Genomic DNA, 22,103 nt, shown 5'->3' on the forward strand with positions numbered 1-22,103 from the left:
CAAAGCAGTTTACAATATAATTAAAACAAGGCACAAAATACAAAGAGTACAGCTGGCTGGCCTGGCACCTCCTCCTGCCCACCTGCCAATTCCTGGTGGCCGGGCCGCCCACTGCTCCCACCGGCCAGCCACCCACCCGCTGGTGGGAGCAGCCTGCTTCTTCTCCCTCCCCCCTGCTTTCTGGCCAGCGGACACCTCCTCCCGCCCGCCCACCAATTCCCGGCAGCCGGCCAGCCTGCCACTGCCTCCTTCTCTTGGCCGCTGCCACCTCCTGTTCCCGGCGTCCGGCCTGGTCTGCCGCCACCATTGACTCCCCGTCCCTGTCGCCACCCCCCAGGCAGCTGCTCTCGCAAGAGCTGCCACGCATGGGATTAGCGACGGGTACGCCTAGGAGAAATAAGTATATAGATTTAAAAGCCACATCTTTCCTGGTTTGCTAAGATTGTGATGGAGGCTAAGGAGTGGATGCCAGCTGGGGGAGTATCCAAAGACATGACAGAAGCACAGAGCCGCAGGAGGGCAGAAAGATGGGTGGTAGCCCCCCACCAACCTTGGGGGGGGGTGTTTGCCCCCTCTCACGCTGATGGCCACCTTTGCACCCCACTGCCTCCCTTTATCCTAGAAAGGATGGCGCTCCCTTACTCTTGTGGCTTTGCAGTGGTCTAGCCTCCACTGAATGAAGGGGAGCCCATTGTCTCCGGAGCACCCATCTCGGGGGTCTGCCCAGAGAACCCCCCCTCTGGAGCATCCAGCCAGCAAACAAAGCACTTGCCAGCTGGGAGGAGCATGGCAGCGGGTGGTGCCCGTGTGTCCCGATGCTGGCCATGCCCCCTGCATCGACATGCTCCAAGTGGATGTCCTGGGTGGGGAGGGGGGTGTCTGGGAGGCTCCCAGACCTCAGCGGCCCAAGGACATTGGTCCCCTCCAGTTCAATAGTAGGTACGCCGCTGCAAAAGGAAGAGAGTGTGGCAGAGACGCCTCCTTTCTATTTTCAGCAACAGTGCTTGTGAGAACCAGGCTCCATCATGCCTTTGAGGCCGAGGTGACATCTGAAACAGGGTCTTCTTACTTACACTAAGCTGTGCAGGCCACATGAGCTGTTTGGAGCTCAGATCACGTGGCCTCCTGGTACGCAAGAGGCCCAGGATGTCTCAGGTTAACACTGAGGCACAGGCTATAGAGCAGGGGCAGCTTCTCAGCACCTGGGGAGTCATGGGGGGAGGAGGGCAAGCCGAGATGGAGGTGGTTGAACAGGGGCACCAGTGTGCCCCTGTTGACTCCACTTATGACTCCGTTGGTGCGTATCTTTTCGCACAGTCAAGAAGCAAGAGTTTTGAGCAGCTCTGAAATGCAGGAGCTGCAGAGCCAAAGAGAGGAGGGAGAAATTTAATACTTGGCCAAGGAAGGCAAGAGGTCCTGGTTTGGGCCAGATTTTCCTGGCAGGACAAATGAGTGCAATATGGCTGAACGTGCACTGGAGATTCTGTTCTCACCAACGGACCCTGGGAATGGGTGCTTCGTCCTAGTTTTTGCAGAACGTCATTGGACTAGTGCCAGTGAGCATGGCTTTAAGCAGGGCCTCTCCACAGCGTTTCTTGTAACAAGGATTCCCTGATGATGTTGACTACAACTCCCATAGTCTCCCACCAAAAGACACTGTGGCGGGGAATGATGGGAGCTGCAGTGAACAACATCCAGGAATTCCTGTTACAGGGAACACTGATTCCCAACCTTGGGTCTCCCAGATGTTGTTGGACTACAACTCCCATAATCCTCAGCCACAATGGCCCTTGGCTTTTAAAAGCAGTGATCCTCAAACTTGGGGTTGGTGTTCCCTCTAACAGAGATTCCCAGATGTTGTTGACTACAACTCCCAGAATCCCCAGCTGCAATGGCTTTTGCGTGGGGATTCTGGGAGTTGTAGTCAACAACATCTGGGAATCCCTGTTAGAGGGGGACACTGCTTGGGGTCCCCAGATGTTGTTGGTGACTACAATCCCCATCATCTCCAACCTTTGGCCATGGTGGCTGGGGATGATGGGAGCTGTAGTCCAACAACAACGGAGGGCCCAGGTTTGAAGGGGGCTTAAAGACCCTTGACTTAAAGGTAGTCAGCCAAAAAAAGCAAGGATGAACTCTGCAGGCTTGAGTTCTTCTTCTCCAAGAAGGAACTGATGCCAGTGGGCTCCCTTGGGCAAGATCCTGGCTCAGAAATGTCTGACAAATCTCAGACAAATCCCAGCAAAGCGCCCTGCTTAAAGAAGATACAAGAGAGCAGACCTGCAAAGATCAGAGCCATGACCGTAGAGGCTGAAGAGAGAATCTGGCCATCTACCTGCCTTGCGAGCTCTGTCTCCAGGCAGACGAGAAGCACAAAAACGGGGGGGCTAGAGAAGTTTCTCAGAAGTGAACTCCGATATCCCCCTCTCCCAGAAAGTGGAAGAGAAAAAAGAACCCTCAGTGCCGATCATGCTGTTGTCTTGACATTTGAAGAAAAAAGGCAAAGGTGCAGATAGAACTGGAAAACAATTTTTTTTAAAAGACATTTCCCACATCCTGACGGGAACGTGTGGGCCCAGCTCCATCAAATGTGAATTACACAGGACCTTTTAATAGACACACAAAGCAGCAGGTAACTATGGCAACACGGCTGGGTATGGCTGCAATTATTTGGTGTCTTTTACTCAAATTGCTTGCCTGGGCGCCCCCTCTCCCCCCCCATCCCATTATCACTCCTGTGCGTGGCACCGTGCACCTGCCAGAGAGGTCTCTCAGGATTAGGCCCCCTTCAGCTCTAATTGCCTGGGAGCGGTGCAGAAAACTGGCCAGCGGAGAACGGAGACGCTCGGGGTCCACTGCTAAACAGGAAGGCTGCGTCTTTGGGCGCGGGACAGGCAGGGAGCAGCACCTGGCCTACGTGCTCGTGGCGTGCGCCTGGGTCCACGGCGTTCCATACGAGCCGTGCTTCCCACCAGCACACACCCAGAACATGCACAAAGGAGTTAATTGCAGCTATTTCTGCTCGCACACCTACAGATCCGCTGCCGGTGAGGAACAGCGGGTTTGTGCGGGATTATGGCAATTCCACCCGTGTGTGTGTGTGCGCACGGCGGGCTGAGCGTGCACGGAAATCCACCCACAGCTCCGCGGAAGCCTCTACCTGGTCCAAGTCGTAGGAACAGGAATCCACTCGCTGCCTCAGGACGTTCCACTTCTTCCCACGGAACAAGCGCCAGAGCGACGACAGGCCGTAGATCTTGAGGCAGTAGAGCCTGGGCCCGGAGAAGGAGAATAGGAAGTCGGGAAACACGTCCCACCCACAGAAACCGTTGTGTTTATTGGTTTTTTAATATTTGTACCCCGCCCCCTCCACTCCACGGGGTGGCTCGCAAAACTGGTGAAACAGATAACAATGGAAAATTAATGGAAATTAACTAAACACAAGGCCCAGCTAGAACTTAAAAGCCACAAAATGGAAAGTCAAGGCTAAAAAAAAAAAGCTAAATACCAGCTATGAGCAAAAGATAAAACATGAAAAAGCCTCTGTAAAAAGATGAGTCTTCAGCTGTTTAAAAAAAAAAAAAACCCTGGAGGTGAAGCTCTTCCAGGAGCAAGGTGAAGCTTTTCCAGGAGGACATTCTAAAGCCAAGGGGCCAGAACCAAAAAGGCTCTAGGGGAGGAGGCAGCAAGGATGAATTGTCCCTCTTGCTCAGCAGGGTCCACCTTGGTTTGCATTTGGATGGATGACCATGTGCGAGTGCTGTATGATATTCCCCTTGTGGTGTTGGGGAATAGCTGAGTGGAAGAGTAGTTGCATGCTTTCATGCACATTCACATCTGAGGAGAGCTGGTCTTGTGGTAGCAAGCTTGTCCTCTTAGCTAAGCAGGGTCCACTGGTTGCATATGAAAGGGAGACTAGAAGTTGGAGCACTGTAAGATCTTCCCCTCAGGGGATGGAGCCACCACCCTGGGAAGAGCAGAAGGTTTCAAGTCCGCCCCCTGGCCCCGGCTTCTCCAAGATAGGGCTGAGAGAGATTCCTGCCTGCAACCTTGGAGAAGCCGCTGCCAGTCAGTGAAGACAATACTGAGCTAGATAGACCAATGGTCTGACTCAGTATATGGAAGCTTCCTATGTTCCTATCTTTATAGGGTCATTATCCTCTGTACCTTAGCCTCATGTGTGGCAGATCTTTAGCGGCGTCTTCCAGCTCCTTACAAGTCAAAGGGGTGGATATCCAGTAACAGAGTTCTATTGGTTAGCTGTTTGTTTGCTGAGTCAGCCTAACGTCACCACCCCCTCCTTGGAGAATTCAATTCCATACACAAAGCCTTTCCCCACTTACTCTTCTTTTGCCTCAAATGTCCCTCTGGCCACCTCATGGTGGTCCGTTTCCTACAGTCCATTGCACGGAAAACACTCCCCCTTTATTAAGGGTGCAGAGGGCTTTTAGGAGACTTGGCTTTCTTTCCCTGGCGGCTTCTCCCCAATTGTTCTTCTTTCTTTGGATACAAAAGATGTAGCAGAGAACATTCCGTTTGGAACTGCTATTGTACAAGCATTTCTGACGTACTCAGTATGAAATGCAATATGCTAACCACATAGGCACACTTAAACTATCCACACACACCCCACTGCCCCACCTTTCTGCTTGTAACAGAAAAGAGCATGGCGACCCCTTGTGGGTGAGACAAACATTGGCATTCGGGCCAGTAAGAGGCGGTTTCAGACAGAGCTGCAGTGCATCTATCATGTCAAGAGCTTATGGGGTTTTACATGTTGGTGCCTGGGTATTCAGCGGTGTGTTAAGTTCAGGTATGCAATTGGAAGGAACAAGAGGCATGCTTTTGGAAGTACCCACTTGGAAGTGGGTGCAAACTTACACACACACACACACACACACACCCAACATAGAAACTTGTGGCACCGGGAAGGCTAACACACGTATCACGGAATAAGCCAGATCCAACCTGATCCAGCCAGACCCAACACAGATCCAGCCATAGACAATCAGCTGTATGAAGTGGTTTGACATATATACCCAAAGTGCATAGGGACAAAAGCAGGTGAGAGAGAAAATGTCCCTGGTTCGCATCCATAAACATTGTCCCTGGTTCGCATCCACACTAAGTTATTTGTAAGCAGTCTTATCGAAAATAATGGGACAAATTTTCTTCTCCCTTTCATTTCAATGGGAGTAAAGGTAAAGTGTGCCGTCAAGTCGGTGTCGACTCCTGGCGCCCACAGAGCCCTGTGGTTGTCTTTGATAGAATACAGGAGGGGTTTACCATTGCCTCCTCCCGTATGAGATGATGCCTCTCAGCGAACCGGCAACCTCTTGCTTGCCACTGCTAATTTTCTGAAGCCTGACAGTCAGGCTGAGGGGAGGGGCATGCTGAGCTTCAGCACACAGCCAGCCAATCAGGAGCAGAGGAGGAGGATCTTCACCCTCCCCCCCTCCCCTTCTGCAGCAGATACATTGCTGAGGATGTGTCAGCTTCAAGTTGGCACTCCTCAGATGGGGAACAAATAGTGCAGCTGCAGCATGCGGAGACAGGAGGGGCCTGAATACCCCCTGGGAGCCCTTCAAGTACCCCTAGGGGTGCTAGCACCCCCTGTTGGTAACCCCTGCCTTAAGAGGAATATCTTGGAGCAGAGAGTGATCACTCATAGTCTCCCATCCAAATGCAAACCAAAGCAGACCCTGCTTAGCAAAGGGGACCACTCATGCTTGCTATCGCAAATCCGGTTCGCCATCCTAATCAGATCCATTGGATGAGCCACGTTGGTTAGCAACGAGTCCACCGCTGGCTCTCGGTGCATGGATGTATGCCCCACAGGAGTCAGTAAAGCACACCCACCTGGCTCCGTAGACATAAAAGCAGTAGATGTGGAAAGTCAGCAGCGCAATGATATCAGAGAGGATGGCAAGGGCCACTGTCAGGCCCAGGCAGGCTGACAAGCCAACGTGCCACAGGATCAGCTCAATGAACGGAGACATCAGGTGGATGTAGCCTGAAGAGGAAAGGAAAGAAGAATGCTGAACAGGGCACCTTCACTGAGCCATCCTAAAAACACAGCGGGAAAACCTGTCCAGTCGGTCCGAACCAAGGTGGCGCCAAGACACGGATTCTCCGTCTCCCACAAGCAACTGTCCACCATTTTGGTCCCAATGTATAATGTCCTTCTTCGCTGCTGTGAATAGGGTCTCAGAGAAAAGTGGGATATCTATTTATTAAATAAAATATCTCTCCAACTTCTCTCAGCATTTCCGGCACGTGTTAATCCAGGATCTCATACGAGGCCACAGATGGGCAACCTGGGCGCTCCAGCTGTTGCGGGACTACAACTCCCATCATCCCCAGCCACATCAGCACCAGGGTTGCCTGCCCCTGTCTCTGGTTCCATTCCACAGAATGGAAGTTGGTGTGTGAAGTTTAGGTGCACTATTGGAAGGAACCAGAGACACTAAGTTCTGAGAAAAATCCCACATACACAAAAACAACAAAGAGCTCTGTGGCCCTTGAAAGACTGACCAATTAATCGTTTGTTGGGAAACAAAACCCCATGGAAGGAAAGTGTAGCTTTCTCCCATAAACAAGGACTGCAATGGACTGGAGCAATCCCATTAATTTTTATTAGGGGCACTCTGGAATTAGCAGTCTGGACCGATGCCTAAAGCTCTTTGCGACCCTCCTGGGATTTCACAGTGGGGCGGAAGCAGGCACCAGAAGCTCCTATGTGATCTAAACTCCCCACCCCAAGGAGAGATCTTGTAGTTAAGAACATAAGAACAGCCCTGGGGCTGGATCAGGCCCAAGGAGGCCCATCTAGTCCAGCATCCTGTTTCGCACAGTGGCCCACCAGATGCCTCTGGGAGCCGAGGACTAACAAACGTTTCCAGGACATGATATGCAGGGTTTGTTTCTCATGGGGGGAAAGACAAGGGCACTTACTGATCCAGAGGTGGATGTGGTAAAGGAAGAAGCGGCCTAGTACTTGGTCCAGGGCGCGGTTCATTTTCAAGCCGGCCGGCACACCCATCAGCCACTGCAGGAGGTCTTGGAGCTGCTGAGCGACATGCTGCCAGGGAGGAGGAGGAGACACAGAGCCCTGGTTAGTGGGAAGCGGTTCCACTGTGCACGCAAAAGGGCTCCCCACAAAAAGGCCAAGGTCGTCGGAAAAACCTTGCTGTTTCTCCCCCTGGGGGAAAAGGGTTTCACGGTTGCGGTGGGAACGGCCCGTGTATTTGGACTGCTCCGTGAGCTTCAGCGGCGGGAGAGGGTTTTATTTTTCCATGGGGGTGGGTGGGGAGGGTTGCTGGATTGTGCAGAATAAAGGCAACGTTTCCAGGAATTGGATCCCCAACTGACTCAGCAGTAGCTGGGTCTTTTGGTTAAAGACGTACCGAAGAAATGCAGTTGGTTCTTTGTGAGCTCACCGGCAGCTCACAAAATGCACCGGATCAGCAGTTGTGTGCAAAATGGCAGGCCGCACACCTTATGGACAAAACACACATGTTCAGGAGAAGATGTGCAAGGGTGGTGGTGGGGAGTGTCTCTTTTTGCCCCAAACAGTCATACTCTGTCTGTGTGTGCGCACACACACATGCACACACAAGACTGCTCCGTCCATTAGGCAGACCCAGGCAGTTGCCTACGGCATCAAATCTAGGGGGGTGCATGAACAGTGGCAGAATATAGCTCTTCCTGCTACTCTCTGTTTACCTCTGGTATTGCGCCCCTGAAGTACTGCGCAGTGGTGTAAGAACATAAGATGTGATCCTGTTCCCTGCTCCCCAGAGTTTTTCACACTCGGCTTTTAGTTCATATCTCCTCCGGAATGGAGGGGGTGTGTTCACATATTGGCCAAATTTACCCCAAAGTCCCTGCAAGCTCTCAGGGAGCACTTCACACACAATTCAGGGTTGTCATTGCACACGAAGAGGGTAGCCCGATTTATATCTGGGGTAAAAAAAAAAGCACTTCTTGCATCGGTTGTTCGAACCCGCAGTAAAGCCTCGCCGAAAACCCACAATAAAGCCTGCTGTCTGGGAAAGCTCCAGTTCTTTGACGAGGTGGGAGGAAAAACCCTATGATCCTGGGGAGCGCCTCTGACTTTGTTTTTAACGGACAGATGATCAAAATATCAAAGTTGCTTTCTCCTACCCTGCTCTCGATTGTGTGAACAAGCCGATGTTCTAGCAGTTTCCTGCACTGAGCAGGATCAGACCTTAAAAGAGCTCTCCCAACCCTGACCCAGTTCCGACATTATTCTATGATTCGATGGACGTCAAACATACTTAAGATGCTACGGCAGAGAAGGAGTCTCTTAGGCTATCGGGTTTTCAGCCCCGTATCCATCCTAAATGGGCGAGTACCCAACACAGACCTCATCCCAGGCAGTGCTACAAACCACAGCTTTATGGATTCACCGCCCGGCAGACTGGCATGCCAGGCTGCAGCCACCCAAGAGTCTCCAACATGTTCTGCGCCACAGAACAGCTTTGCTCCAGGAAGGCTCTCGGGCATTTAAATCTTTAATCCCAGCAAAAGAATCCATTGCCCTGCTCCTGCTTCAACACTCTAAATATTCAATGAGGCCTGCCTCTGAAGCACGGCGTGCTGCTCCCCTCCGAAGAGCGCGAGCAAAAGTCGGGGTCGGTCCAGCTCAGCCCTGGACTGCAGCCAGGCCTCCGAGGCGAGCAGAGCGGAGGGTTGTTCAGGGAAACAGCTCTAGCCCGTGGCAGAGGCTTGGAAGCTGAAAGCCATGTGGCAAAGATGTAGATAACCTCAGCTGATAAATGACGGAGACTTGAGTTCCACAGTCAAATATTTGGTTGCTTGGTTTGGATCGGAGCATGGGAAACCAGCTCTCCCGGGAAATTGGGTCTCCTCTGCATTCTCAGCTTCTTAGTCTTCAGTCAACAGTGTGCAGTCCCATTCCGTAAGGTCGTTCACATGACCTCTGGAGCGGGCTAAGCAAGGATTCTCAACGCTGGCGCCCCAGATGTTACTGGACTTCAACTCCCATAATCCCCAACCAAAGGCCACTGGGACAGGGGATTATGGGAGTTGAAGTCCAATAACACCTGGGGACCCAACCCTGAGAATCCCTGGGCTAGGGGAAAAGCAGGATCCTACCTACCTTACCCGACACAACTTTAGTTGTTGCCGGGCACTACCGCTCATGTGCCCACATGATGGGCGCGCTGATCTGGAGGCGGGGGAAGGACGCCCGGGCACCAAGAATGCCACAATGTACTGTGCAAGCAGAAGCAGTGCATTGAGGAGCTTCCTGCTGTCGGGGCGCTCTTTCCACCGGACTCTATTGCAAATATGGCAGCCGGCAGCCCAAAAGATGCTGGCAGCCCACTTGCTCAAATGACCCGGGAGGTGAAGATGGAGGCACGTGTGCCTTCACCTACCTCAGCCCGGGCACAGGAGCAGGGCTAGCCAGCGGAGAAGCACCAGGATTGGGAGCAATCCCAGTGGTTCTCACAACCAGCCCTACCCAGGCGAGCAGTACCCAGGTAGGCCTGTTCATGAGAACGACCTCATTCACTGTGCCCATTATAACGCTCTCTCCCAGCAGGCAATCAGCCTTCTGCTTCCTACATGCCATTGGACCAATGGCCTGACTCAGGATATGGCAGCTTCCTATGTTCCTCTGAGAGCCTTTGGAGTCAACAGGTATATAGAATGAATGAATGAATGAATGAATGAATGAATGAATTTAAAAGCCCACAGACAGGGGTTTCCCCTCTGTTTTTAGCCCCTGGTTCTTCTCCGAAGGCTCCTCTCAGCGGGGTTCTTGACGGCTGGCCCAAGGCTACCCGATCATCCTTTCTAGGCCCTCCCTGCCCTGTTAGCTAAATGTCAAGAAGCATAGCCTGAGGGTCAGCCAGACTTACATCCGCCATCGGGACGAGGGCATTGGCGAGGTGACCAATCCGATTCTTCTGGTACAGCCAGGACATCAGCAGGATCCCCAGCGCCACATCCACGAGGATAGAAAGAAAGATGTTGGCTTTCCTGAAATCAGTGTGGAAAGAAATGCCAGCGCTGATGAAAGGGGCGGTTAAAAATTCAGGCAGGAATAATAATGCAGGAGGAGAGCTGGTCTTGTGGGAGCAAGCATGAATTGTCCCCTTGGCTAAGCAGGGTCTGCCCTGGTTTGCATTTGAATGGGAGACTATGTGAGCGCTGTAAGATATTCCCCTTAGGGCAGGGCTGTTCAGCTTCGTCCCTCCTGCAGATGCTGGCCTATAGCTCCCATAATTTCTGGCTATTGGTTGCTGTGGCTGGGGATTATGGGAGTTGTAGTCCAAAAACACCTGCGGGGATAAGTTGAGCAGGCCTGCCTTAGGGGAGGGGGCCACTCTGGGAAGAGCATCTGCAGGTTTGCATGCCGAAGGTCCCAAGTTCCCTCCCTGGCAGCATCTCCAAGATAGGGCTGAGAGAGATGTCAGGAGGTCTTTTCAGCCGGTACAGCTGCCGGGTAGGACAGAGCCCTCCCACCCAGCGCAAGCCTCATGCATGATCACTTCCTCCCGCTCCTACCTTGCTTTTCACTCACAAGGCCCATTCGCACACCTTCAACACTCATACAAGGAGTGCACAGTGTACACAGGTACAGTCATTCACATGCTCTAATGAACACAGGTACAGGTACCCCATCTGTACCATGCATTTGAGGGGCCTGTACCCAGGTTCACTTTTAACAGGAACACAGGTACAGTCATTCACACAAACACATGTACGAATGTACAGTCATTTGTACACTCGTATAGCATGATGTTTGAATCAGGCGACAGAGGATCATCATCATCATCATCATCATCATCAACAACAAATATTTATATACTGCTTTTCAACAAAAGTTTCCAAAGCAGTTTACATAGAGAAATAACAAATAAATAAATAAGATGGATCTCTGTCACCAAGGGGCTCACAATCTAAAAAGAAACATAAGACAGACACCAGCAACAGTCACTGGAGGTCCTGTGCTGGGGGTGGATAGGGCCAGTTGCTCTCCCCCTGCTCAATAAAGAGAATCACCACGTTAGAAAGGGGCCTCTTTGCCCAGTTAGTAGGGGAGATCACAGAACAGGAGCTCTCTCAGCACTCGGAGCTAAGTAGGGCCTTTTTCCTACCTACTGAGTTGGATTGCATGATCTACAGTGCTAATACAGAGAGAGAAAGAGAGAGAGTGGGGTGGGAAGAGATATAATGGAGTGGTAAGGTTCTGAAACACAGGATGTTCTCAAGAGGGTATCCGAGGTCACTGTAGCTAAGGAGAAAACAAGGCAGGTGCGGTACAGATATTCCCCACAGCTGTGCCAGTGCTTGCTACGTCTGTTTCCCAGGCAACTCTCTCCTTCTTGAGATGAAAATGGAAGCTGTGTGGAGGGCAATCTGGGGGAGCCAAGAAAAGATGCTCTACATGCATTTCTTGGGTGCAGCAGAGTGGAACATAAATACCCTGGAACAGGAGGGCGTTGAGTGGGCGAAATGAAGATATGTTCCATCTCTCCCCCCAAACACACAAGATCAAACCTGCAGCATTTCTGGGCTGTGGTCTATCAACACAGACTGGTTCCCAAACTTTCGAGCTTCCCTGCTTCAAGCAAACCTCTTGACACAGGCGTCTCTGCCGAGGAACCCCTGCTAACTGAGCAAGAGGCACCTTTTAAAAGTGGTGATTCTCTGTACTGAGCAGCGGGAGAACATCCTTTCGGGCGATGTTGCTGGTGTCTGTCTTAAGCTTCTTTTTTAGGTGGTGAGCCCTTTGGGGACAGGGGGCCATTCTATCTAAATCCAGTCCAATCCAATCCGCTTTGGGAACTTTGGATGAAAAGCGGTATATAAATAGTAGTCATATTTGTATTATGTGCTGCAGAAGAGCACAGGAAGTGTTCTTGCACCCTGACCCTGGCTACTGGGTATCGTGCGTCTCCCCAGGCTGAGTTCAGCCCAAAGAGACACAGAAACGGGTGCACAGAGCGCCCGTCTGTTGGGGGAACCCACAATGCAATGTGCACGCCACAAATTGCATTGTGGGATGCCTGGAGGCCAGAACGACGAGTTCCGGCCCCGGATCCTTCTGCCCTGCTCCGTTGACAATAGGCAATTTGGTCGCCTGAGGGCGAAGTCAGGTTAAGGGCAGCCTCTCCCCTGTGCCCTCCAAGCCAACCCCTGGCGATTGTGAGCACCGCCTCATGGTCTTAATAGACTAAACGTTGGGGGTTTTCATTTTGGTTTTTCATCTTGTATATATACACGATTTGATGGCTGGATTCCACACTGGGACTCTGCTACGGCGGCTATATACATGCCACTGTCCAATTTCCAGTTCTAGAACATCTCTTTGGGTCCTGGCCAACAGCACTTGTATAAATTCAGCACCTTGATGTGACAGGGTATGTTTCGCCATAGGCAACAAGGGCTGTTTTTACACAGAGCAAGGCCCTGGCTAGCACAGGAGTGAGCCCGCCCGCACGCCATACCTCATGAGATGGGTCTGGTCCACAGCCTTCCGGTTGCTGCCGATGACCTGGAGGTGCTGCAGGCGGTGGCCCAGCTGCTCACAAGTGGAAAGCTTGCTCCAGATGAAGGACAAAGGCCAAAAGGTCAGCGCTCTGGATAAAGACAGACATGTCCACCAGTGAAAGTGGCTGCACACTCTCCAGACCTTCTGGTCCAAAATTGCACAAGCATTTTAAAGCACTTTAATTGGTGTTCTCCCACTTGAGTTAATGCAAAGTTCCCCCTTTTTCTATTTTAAACCCTTAACGGCTTGGGTCCAGGGTACTCCCATTATGAGATGCAGAGCTGGTCTGGTGGTCACAAGCATGACTTGTCCCCTTAGCTAAGCAGAGTCCACCCTGGTTGCATATGAATGGGAGACTAGATATGTGAGCACTGTTAAGATATTCCCCTTAGGAGATGGAGCCGCTCTGGGAAGAGCATCCAAGTTCCCTCCCTGGCAGCATCTCCAAGATAGGGTTGAGAGAGACTCCTGCCTGCAACCTTGGAGAAGCCGCTGCCAGTCTGTGAAGACAATACTGAGCTAGATAGACCAAGGGTCTGACTCAGTATACGGCAACTTCCTATGTTCCTATGTTACTTAAGTGAGCGCCTTCTTTGTCATAAACTCTGCCACCTGTTAAGTTTATCCGGGGAAGTCCAGTTTCGGTTGCCAACAGCCCATTTGAGGGTGACTTGGAACCGGACCTTCTCTGTGGCATCCCCTGCACTGCACTGCCATTCATACGTCCCCGTTCCTAGTTATCACAGAGGCAAGATGCTTCTCAATTCCAGTTGCAGGGGAGCAACAGCAGGAGAGAGGGCAAGCCTTCACCCCCTGCCTGTGGGCTTCTCGGAGTCATCTGGTGGGCCACTGTGTGAAACAGGATGCTGGACTAGATGGGCCTTGAGCCTGATCCAGCAGGGTTGTCCTTATGTTCTTAAGTGTATAACTAAAGGCATCAACGATAACTGTGCAGCTGGTGAAAACCAAGGAGAATCCACCGGCAGGGGGTGGGGCAGTCCTCGGGGTCTTTTCAGCGACCCTTCACAGAAGGCTTTCTAGGTCGAAACGCAAAGCCCTGGAGCCCATTTCTGTCTGCCCCACCCCAGACAACCGAGGTACATCGTTGCTGAATGCAGCGTAGTGTGAATCATTCCTGGCCTTCTTGCATTATTCCGCTTTTTGCTGCACACGGCTGTTAAATTGGCCTGTCTGGTAATCACATCTGAAGTGACAGAGCAAAGAACGTGTCGCTTGTTGATGGCCTAAAAGGCTACATTGGAAGGGGAATCACCTTGGGCTAACTTGCTCATCTTGGAGATGGGAATTCGGAGACACACTCGCACACGGCCATGTTTGGAAACTCAGTTCCTTCCATTTTGGATTACAGCCTATGGGACCTCATTTTAGTAAAAGCAAATGCCAAAGATTTTTTTTTTTTTTAAAGAGGGAGTGAGATGCTATACCACAGAAGGGCAGAAATGCCCTTTCATATTTTAATCTAATCGCTAGTTCTGCAGTCTTTTACTGATTAATAGGACAGATTATCAGTCAAAGATCTAAAAAGCACAGCTCGCCTTCAATCAGGCAAATATATATATTTAAAAATATATTATTTTCTCCCCTGCTAGCTGTGCAAAGAGGCACCTTTCAGAGTGTTGATTCTCTTTATATTGAGTAGGAAGAGGAAGACCCTAATAATGGTAATCAGAACAGCTCTAATGTGAGTATGAGAGGAGAGCTGGTCTGGTGGCAGCAAGCAGGAAATGTCCCTTTTGCTAAGTGGGGTCGACCCTGGCTTGCATTTGCATTTGACTGCATGCATAAGCCCTGTAAAATATTCCCCTTAGGGAAGGGGGCCGCTCTGGAAAGAGCATGCAGAAGGTTCCAAGTTCCCTCCCTGGCAGCATCTCCAAGATAGGGCTGAGAGAGACTCCTGCCTGCAACCTTGGAGAAGCCGCTGCCAGTCTGTGTAGACCAGGGATTCTCAACTTTGGGGCCCCAGATGTTATTGGACTTCAACTCCCATCATTCCCAACCCTAGTGGCCTTAAGTTGGGGATTATGGGAGTTGAAGTCCAATAACATCTAGGGACCCAATGTTGAGAATCCCTGGTGTAGACAATGCTGAGCTAGATGGACCAATGGTCTGACTCCGCATAAGGCAGCTTCCTATGTTCCTATGGGATGATGGTGAAAAGTAAGTAAAGGTAGATGGATTTCGACTGGAAGCCATCCTCCATCAGCCCTCCACAATATTTATCTGTAATAATACTTCAATAGAACCAAACATTATATTCCAGCAGCATGTTGCCACTGAAATACATAGGAAGCTGCCTTGAGTGTTCATGTTTATGTGTCCTGTTGACAAGGTGTGGGGTTGGCTTTATGGAACTATAGCAGAAACCAACCTGAATGAGGGAACAGAACAACAGAAGTATATGCTTACAATGCTTACAATGGAAAACTGCTCGATAAGGAGATGTTTTGATATAAAGGTGGTCATTCTCTCCATAAAAACACAGCAGTCCGTCCTCCACTAAAACAACCCCATGGGCTTTAGAGTTCAGCATTTGCATCCCAAGACTGGGAATGACCCATCCAGTGCCATTTTGCAGGCCCTGGTACCTCAGCTCATGGGAGGCTGGGACAATTTCCTGCTGCTCCATGTTTAAAATGTCAAACAGAAGTGGTGACTATGGATCAGATAATTCAGAACTCTAGGAGGCTATTCACACGATGGGAGAACCACCAGGCTTGGCTGCGAGCCCGGTGGTTCTTCAGCGGGTCACTCGCTTAAGTAGCCCAGTGCTTAAACCGGGTTTGCGGAGGGAGGGCTCCGCAAACCCAGTTTTTGCAATCATGAGTTGCTGCGGCGTGGCTCTGCGCTGCGGCAACTCACAAGTAGACCCCTGACTGGGAAGCTCAAATCCCCCACTCCGCCAAGAAACTCACGGGGTGGCCTTGGCCCAGTCTCTCCCTCTGTTTAGCAAGATAAACATGTAATAAATAAGTGAAGTAGTGTATATCATACGTCCTTCCTAATGCAATGTGCTTCAGGGAGCAGGTGGAAATGAAAAGCCTTCTCAGAATAAAGTCCCTGTTACTAGGCACAAGATGGCACTAAAGAGTTGCTTCCTGTTCAGCTAGGCACATATTCCATACCATCTAAGAGTTGTTCCTAAATCCACATTCCTGTGTACAGAGTCTGCTGCTTCTGTGTGGAAAAACTGCAGACTTCTGAAATAAGAGCATCTCCTTCTCTGTTTGCATTTAGCACGACCTTGAAGACGTACCTGCTTCCCCAGGCTTTTAACTGAAATTTAAATTTTAAATTTTAATGTGTGTTTTCATCTATTGTGATTTTGATCTGTTTTTATGAATTTCAAATGTTTTGTTTTTATATTATGTTTCAATCTGTACACCGCCCAGAGATTTCTATACTAGGCGATACAGAAATGCAATCAATCAATAATTCAGTAAACTTTGTATAAACTGACATCCTTTGGCAATATACAGTTACAAGCAAAACTAGAAATATGTAATCTCCATTGAAAAACTGTTCTGCTCATTATCAGCCGTAGGGGATGGGGCTGTAGCTCAGGGGTAGAGTATCTGCCTTGCATGCAGAGGGTCTCAGGTATAAGTCCTGGCAACATTTCTGGGCAGGGCTGGGAAAGATGCCTGCCTGAAACCTTGGAGAGCTGCTGCCAGTCGGGAGACAATACCGAGCTAGATGGACCAAGGGTCTAACTCGGTAGAAGGCAGCTTCCTAGGTTCCATAAGAAGTAGCGATTAATTAGTACTGGGATGTCCGCCATCATATACATGACCATTTTTGACACAACCATGGCCTTGACAAGTTTTCTTTAGATCTAAGAGCCAGCCCCAAAATTTAGGTACCAGACAATGGATTCTTGGCAAAATCACTGGACTTAGTGATGGGTATTGTGGAGGGGGAATCTGGCTTCTCTTTATCCCCTTTACAAGTACTTATTAATTATTATTATTATTATTATTAATAATAATAATTTGATTCTTCTAAAAATGACTCAGCGAGGTTTACACAGAGAAATAATAAATAAATAAGGCAGCTCCCTGTCACCAAAGAATCTAAAAAGAAACATGAGATAGACACCAGCAACAGCCCCTGGAGGTACTGTGCTGGGGGTGGATAGAGCCAGTTACTCTCCCCCTGCTAAATAAAAAGAATCACCACATTAAAAGGTGCCTCTCTGCCAGGTTTAGAACAGAAACAGGGCTAGCCAGGACAAATTTTTATTATTTTATTTTTATATTTACATCCTACTCTTCCTCCAAGGATCCCAGAGGTGGGTACATGGTTATGTTTATCTTCACAACAACCCTGTACGGTAGGTTAGGCTGAGAGATACGTGACCCTGGTATGTATCTCTCAGTGTGTTTCATGGCTAAATGGGGATTTGAATTCAGGTCTTCTCTGTCCTAGTCCAACACTCTAACAAGTTTGTATTCAATAACTCTGTCTCTGAACATTCTAGTCTAGGCACCACAGATAAATTTCTAGGTGCCAGGGCTCCCTGGTGCCTGGGATTTGTCAAGGCCTGGTATGCAAGTTGTTCATTCCTGTTGGGGTGGTCTAACCCTCAGTTTGATCCATCAAGCTAACAGAAATTGGATACAACTAGGTTTGCCATGCATGTTTTAACTCCACATCTGTTAGCAATGATGCGTCCACATACACCAGACTGCAGTTTGACGCTAAATCTCCTTTCCCTCACAGGCATTTTAAAAACGCGACAAAAGCTAAAGGTATATGCTTCAGACAGAAAGCATGAAGAAGCTTTGTTGTAATTTTTCATGACAGCATTATCTATTTGGGAACCTGTTGAAGGATTCTATTTCTTGTAGCCTGAGGCCACACTTGCTACGGTTTGCTCAGGAATGCTTTAGTAACTGGTAGCCAAATGGAATTAATCAAAATGCCTTTTGCCAGCTTGGGATCAAAACTTCAACCCTCCTTTTGTGGCTGCACAACTTGATCTCACGCGACGGCCTGCCCAGTTTTGGTGCAGGGCTTGATAGGGGAGAGCTTTTTAACTTCACATCCATTCAGTATTACCCTTCAAAGCCAGCCCTTTGCAAAGTTCCCCAGGTGGTCTGTGAAATGGACCATGGGGAAAGAAGTCAGCATCAAGAGAATGTCAACAAGGCTGGGTTGTGGGGTTTCCCACCCTTCTCGCTCTACTCTTCGGAGTCAGGGCCTGCTCCAGGGCTCAGAGGGCCAAAAAGTAGGGCTCTTCTCACAGTCCTCAATAGGGTAGGGGGCACATCCTACTGAACTTCAGGAGATTGGGCAAACTCCCATTTTGTGATTGTCGGTGAGTAAAAAAACAGTTGTGGGTGAGGCTCAGCTGTAGCCAGCTGCTGAATGAGGCTGGAAGAAAAGCCTTCTATACAGTGGGAGCCTCATAGGAAGCTGCCATATATCGAGTCAGACTATTGGTTCATCTAGCTCAGTATTGCCTACACAGACCGGCAGCGGCTTCTCCAAGGTTGCAGGCAGGAATCTCTCTCAGCCCTATCTTGGAGATGCTGCCAGGGAGGGAACTTGGAACCTTCTGCTCTTCCCAGAGCAGCCCCATCCCCTAAGGGGAAATATCTTACAGTCTGGCTGTATGGTCTCCCATTCAAATGCAAGCCAAGGTCGACCTCGGATTCCAGCCTCACAGATGATCAATTCCTCCCTCTCCTCCCTTGCTTTTTACTCACAGACCATCAGAAAAACGGGAGAGTTCTCAGCTCCCGAACTTGAGTAGGACGTATCTCCGACCCTATTGAGGACCGTGAGAACAGCCCTAGTAAGCACACACACAATCTCTATGGAGTACCAGGTCTGAAGATTTGTGACAGAAGGGGCACACTTGTTTTAAAAAGGTTTGGGAACCCCTGACATGAGATGAACCATCCCACGTGACATACCTGCTTTTACAGACGCTGGAGACAAGTGAGAGGAGGCACGTAAGCAGCATACATGCAGGAACGGAGGCCTGTTTCATGAGCTCCACGATAATACTGGCTTCCACTCCATCCGACTGCCAGTGGGTGAGCTTGATGGGCCCCTCGTCGTACCTGTCCTTCATGAACAGCAGTTTGCTCCTTGAGACTGTGTCAAACACAGCAACTAGCTTGGAAGCACTCTTTGTCTTCTGGCCAGAAGAAGTGGCTGGGCCCTGGGGGTGGTCCAGCTGTGAGAGCATCACTTTCCGCTGGTCGTAATAGACCAAGATTATTTCCTCGTCGCCGGTGCTGCAGGGCTGTTTCCGAGCGGTATAGCAGCTCCAGAACCTGCTGCCTTTCTCCTTGCTGAGCTGGATCCAGGGGTCGTGCGAAAAGATGGCACCCAGGTCTTCCAGGAACCTCTCCAGACTCTCCTCCTTGGCTTGCTTGCTGTTTGACCATGAGCCCAGCACAGACACGTTGACTTCGGTCGCCTGTTGCATTTCATGGAAATACTGCTTCACCTGGCCGGGAATGAAAGGGAAGTGGACCACCGCCAGGACCACGGCAGAGTTCTGTTCTGGGATCCATCGTCCAACTAGGAGGCCACTTTCTGCTGAGGAGCAGCACACAGGGAAGAAGACTTTCAGCACCATGATAGGAAAGCTGGGAAGCTGCAAAGCCTAGAGACAGATAGAGAGCGAGAGAGAGAAATACACAAAATAATAAACAAATAATCAATCATTTTATTTACGGCCATAAGCCAAACAAATAATACTCAAAATGCTGTAGGTCCAAGAACAAAGACAAATTGGGAGGATATGTTGAGAATAGCCCTGGCTTCCCAGACTGAAACATACACAGCTGCTTGTTTAGTTAAGAGAAAATGTTTGCGCTTTCTAAAGTGGGTGAAAGAACAATACATAATTGGCCATGTGTTTCAAATATCATATGTGCTTTTAAAGCAATCCTAGAAATGTAAAAATAAATAAGTGGCAGAGGGGGTAACCATGGCCCGTGAGGTTTGCTAAAGCAGACTCCTTTGACGGAAGATATCAAGGAAAGACAAGTATTACCTGGTTTAAAATATATCTTTTAGTGCAGCTAATGGCCACTCGGGAATCCAAGGTGACACCGAAAGCGCCGTTTTTACAAACAGAAATGTTGAGCCTGGAACTAACTGACAGTGTCTCTTTACATAACTCAAACGGATCGAAGAGAAATGGTAAGGCGGGGGCTAGCCCAGCGCTCACAATGTCCTTCTCTGTCCTTCAGCCCTGCGCCAGGGAGGCAACGCAGAAACCTCAAAGTCCCCTTTGGCGGTATCCTTTGCAATGGGCCCCGCTGACTGGAAAGGAGCTCCTATTGTCTGTTCATGCCATGTCACGGGAGGTCCTGCTGAACCTTCTTAAATAAAACATCACCAATCTCTTGAGAGATTGGAGACTATTTTGACATTTCCCATTAGAAAAGATGCCACTTGTTTGTGGCGGGGGATGCCTCTACTCTACAAACAGGCCCATCTCCCAGAAAGCACCAGCCTGCCAACTGCTGGAGGAACCATTGCCTGTTCATGGATGAATTCCCAGTTCCTTGAGGCGGAAAAGCGATGTCTTTTTGGACACATCCCGCTACTTCTAACGAGAGGAGGACCCTCGTTACTGGTAACCAAGGGCTAATTCCTCTCCAGCCTACTCGTCCCCTCGCTCTTGAAGGACCCTCATTAAAGGAGATCTGTGCAGCAGGAAGAACTCGGAGTGCAGCTGTGGGCAGAGCGGGCTCCAGGCTCCAGAGGAAGAATGAGCAACCAGCCTTACAGTGTGATAATTTCCCTCCAGGGGACTGGAGAGGCGGTGTCCACTGGCCTCAGAGAAAAAAACTGAATTTCCCCTTCTTTGGCCAGAGGGACAAACTTGAGAAAGCAGGATCCTAGGGTGGAACTATGGCAGCGTATCCCAAAGTTGTGTTTCTTGAGGTAACATGACTGTGAGGGCAGAGGGGAGAACTGGAGACAGGGGAAAGTGGTGTCCTCAGTCCCTCCTGCGCCAGCTGGTTCTCCCTTACAAATGCTAGGAATGTAGGGATGTACCTTATACCGGGGCAGTCCATTGGCCCATCTAGCTCAGTATTCCATGGTGTCAAACTGCAGCGCTCCAACCACTCCCATCATTCCTGGCTGCTGGCCACTGTGACTGGGGATGATGGGAACTGTAGGGTTCCAGTCTGACACCCCTGGTCTACACTGACCGGCAGCGGCTCTCCAAGGTTTCAGACAGGAGCCTCTCCTGGCCCTACCTGGAGATGCTGCCATGGATTGAACCTGGGACCTTCTGCATGCAAAGCAGATGCTCTACCACTGAGCTATGGCCCAGCTCCTAAGGGGATTATCTTACAACACTCACATGTAGTCTCCCATTCAAATGCAAACCAAAGCAGAGCCTGTTTAGCAAAGGGGGAAATTCATGCTTACTACCAGAAGACCTGCTTTCCTCCCCAATGCTTTATCTCCTTGCGCCCATTTTCTCCACACCCAAGCTTAGGTCTGGCTTCAGAGCCTGGTGAGGACAGAAAATTAAGAACAGCCAGGGGCAGGCATTTCCAGGTAAGAAGGCAGAGAAAGAGTTAAGCACTCCCAATCTGCCCATTAATTCTCCCCGATAAAGGCTTCCGTGCTTGCCTTAAAAGGAAAATATTTTAGTATTCTACCATTTCACTCCAAAGAGTTTTCAGGGTGGCATCAAAGAGATATCAGAAGAGGTGACAGGCAAGCCTCTCTCGGGACAGCACTCTAGAGGCAAGGGGCCACAACCAAAAAAGCCCTCTTTCTGCTCACTCCTGCCTTACCTGAGAAAACAGAGATGCCTAGAGAAGACCTTACCCACTGGGTTGGGGGGCAGAGACCTGTGGCATATCACAGTATGAGTGTCATGGGGCAAAGCAATAGTCCATCAGCACCATCTTCTGGGAATGGCCATGCAGATTGGAATGGAATCGCTGAAGTATGGTGCCCTGATTCCCACTCTGATCTAGTAAGGTACTGTGGCCAATGATATCAAAAGCCCAAGAGAGGTCCAGGAGAACAGGCAGGGTCACCTTCTCTGTGTCCTTCCCCCAGCATATATCATCCATCAGGGTGGCCAAAACTGTTTCTGTGCCTGATTAAAATTTCACAATATGTTTTAGCATAAAGTAAAGTAAAGTTGTGCCATCAAGTCGGTGTCAACTCCTGGTGCCCACAGAGCCCTGTGGTTGTCCTTGGTAGAATACAGGAGAGGTTGACCATTGCCATCTCCTGTGCAATATGAGATGATGCCTTTCAGCATCTTCCTATATCGCTGCTGCTCAATATAGGTGTTTCCCATAATCTGGGAAACATACCAGTGGGCATTCAAACCAGCAATCTCTCGCTCCCTAGGCAAGTTACTTCCCCACTGTGCCATTAGGTGGCTTGTTTTAGCATAGTCCGATTAAAATCTGATCCAGCCACTAACTGGCCATCACTGCACAATACTATAGCTTCAGCCATTTCCCCTTTTGCTGGATGTTGCCTCATTCACAAACTTCTCCAACAGTTGTTCAGCAGAATAGAAGAGAAC

At 49.9% G+C, this 22,103-nt stretch overlaps 1 protein-coding gene across 8 annotated transcripts in view; it reads right to left on the reverse strand.

Annotated features, from left to right (window-relative positions):
• PIGQ (phosphatidylinositol glycan anchor biosynthesis class Q) overlaps positions 1 to 22,103 on the reverse strand; it is a 57,830-nt gene that overhangs the window by 31,097 nt on the left and 4,630 nt on the right. For all 8 annotated transcript variants that reach the window (XR_008312025.1, XM_053276566.1, XM_053276570.1 and 5 more), the window contains exons 2-7: positions 18,490 to 19,190; positions 12,507 to 12,638; positions 9,912 to 10,032; positions 6,955 to 7,081; positions 5,860 to 6,013; positions 3,161 to 3,272 (exon numbers count right to left, since the gene is read on the reverse strand). Coding sequence is in view for 7 of the 8 variants with exons in the window: in XM_053276566.1 (XP_053132541.1) it covers positions 3,161 to 3,272; positions 5,860 to 6,013; positions 6,955 to 7,081; positions 9,912 to 10,032; positions 12,507 to 12,638; positions 18,490 to 19,190 (1,347 nt within the window). In the remaining variant the exon portion in view is untranslated. The remainder of the gene's footprint in view (positions 1 to 3,160; positions 3,273 to 5,859; positions 6,014 to 6,954; positions 7,082 to 9,911; positions 10,033 to 12,506; positions 12,639 to 18,489; positions 19,191 to 22,103) is intronic.

The sequence above is a fragment of the Hemicordylus capensis genome, chromosome 13 (assembly GCF_027244095.1).
Source record: "Hemicordylus capensis ecotype Gifberg chromosome 13, rHemCap1.1.pri, whole genome shotgun sequence".
Taxonomy (NCBI): Eukaryota; Metazoa; Chordata; class Lepidosauria; order Squamata; family Cordylidae; genus Hemicordylus; species Hemicordylus capensis.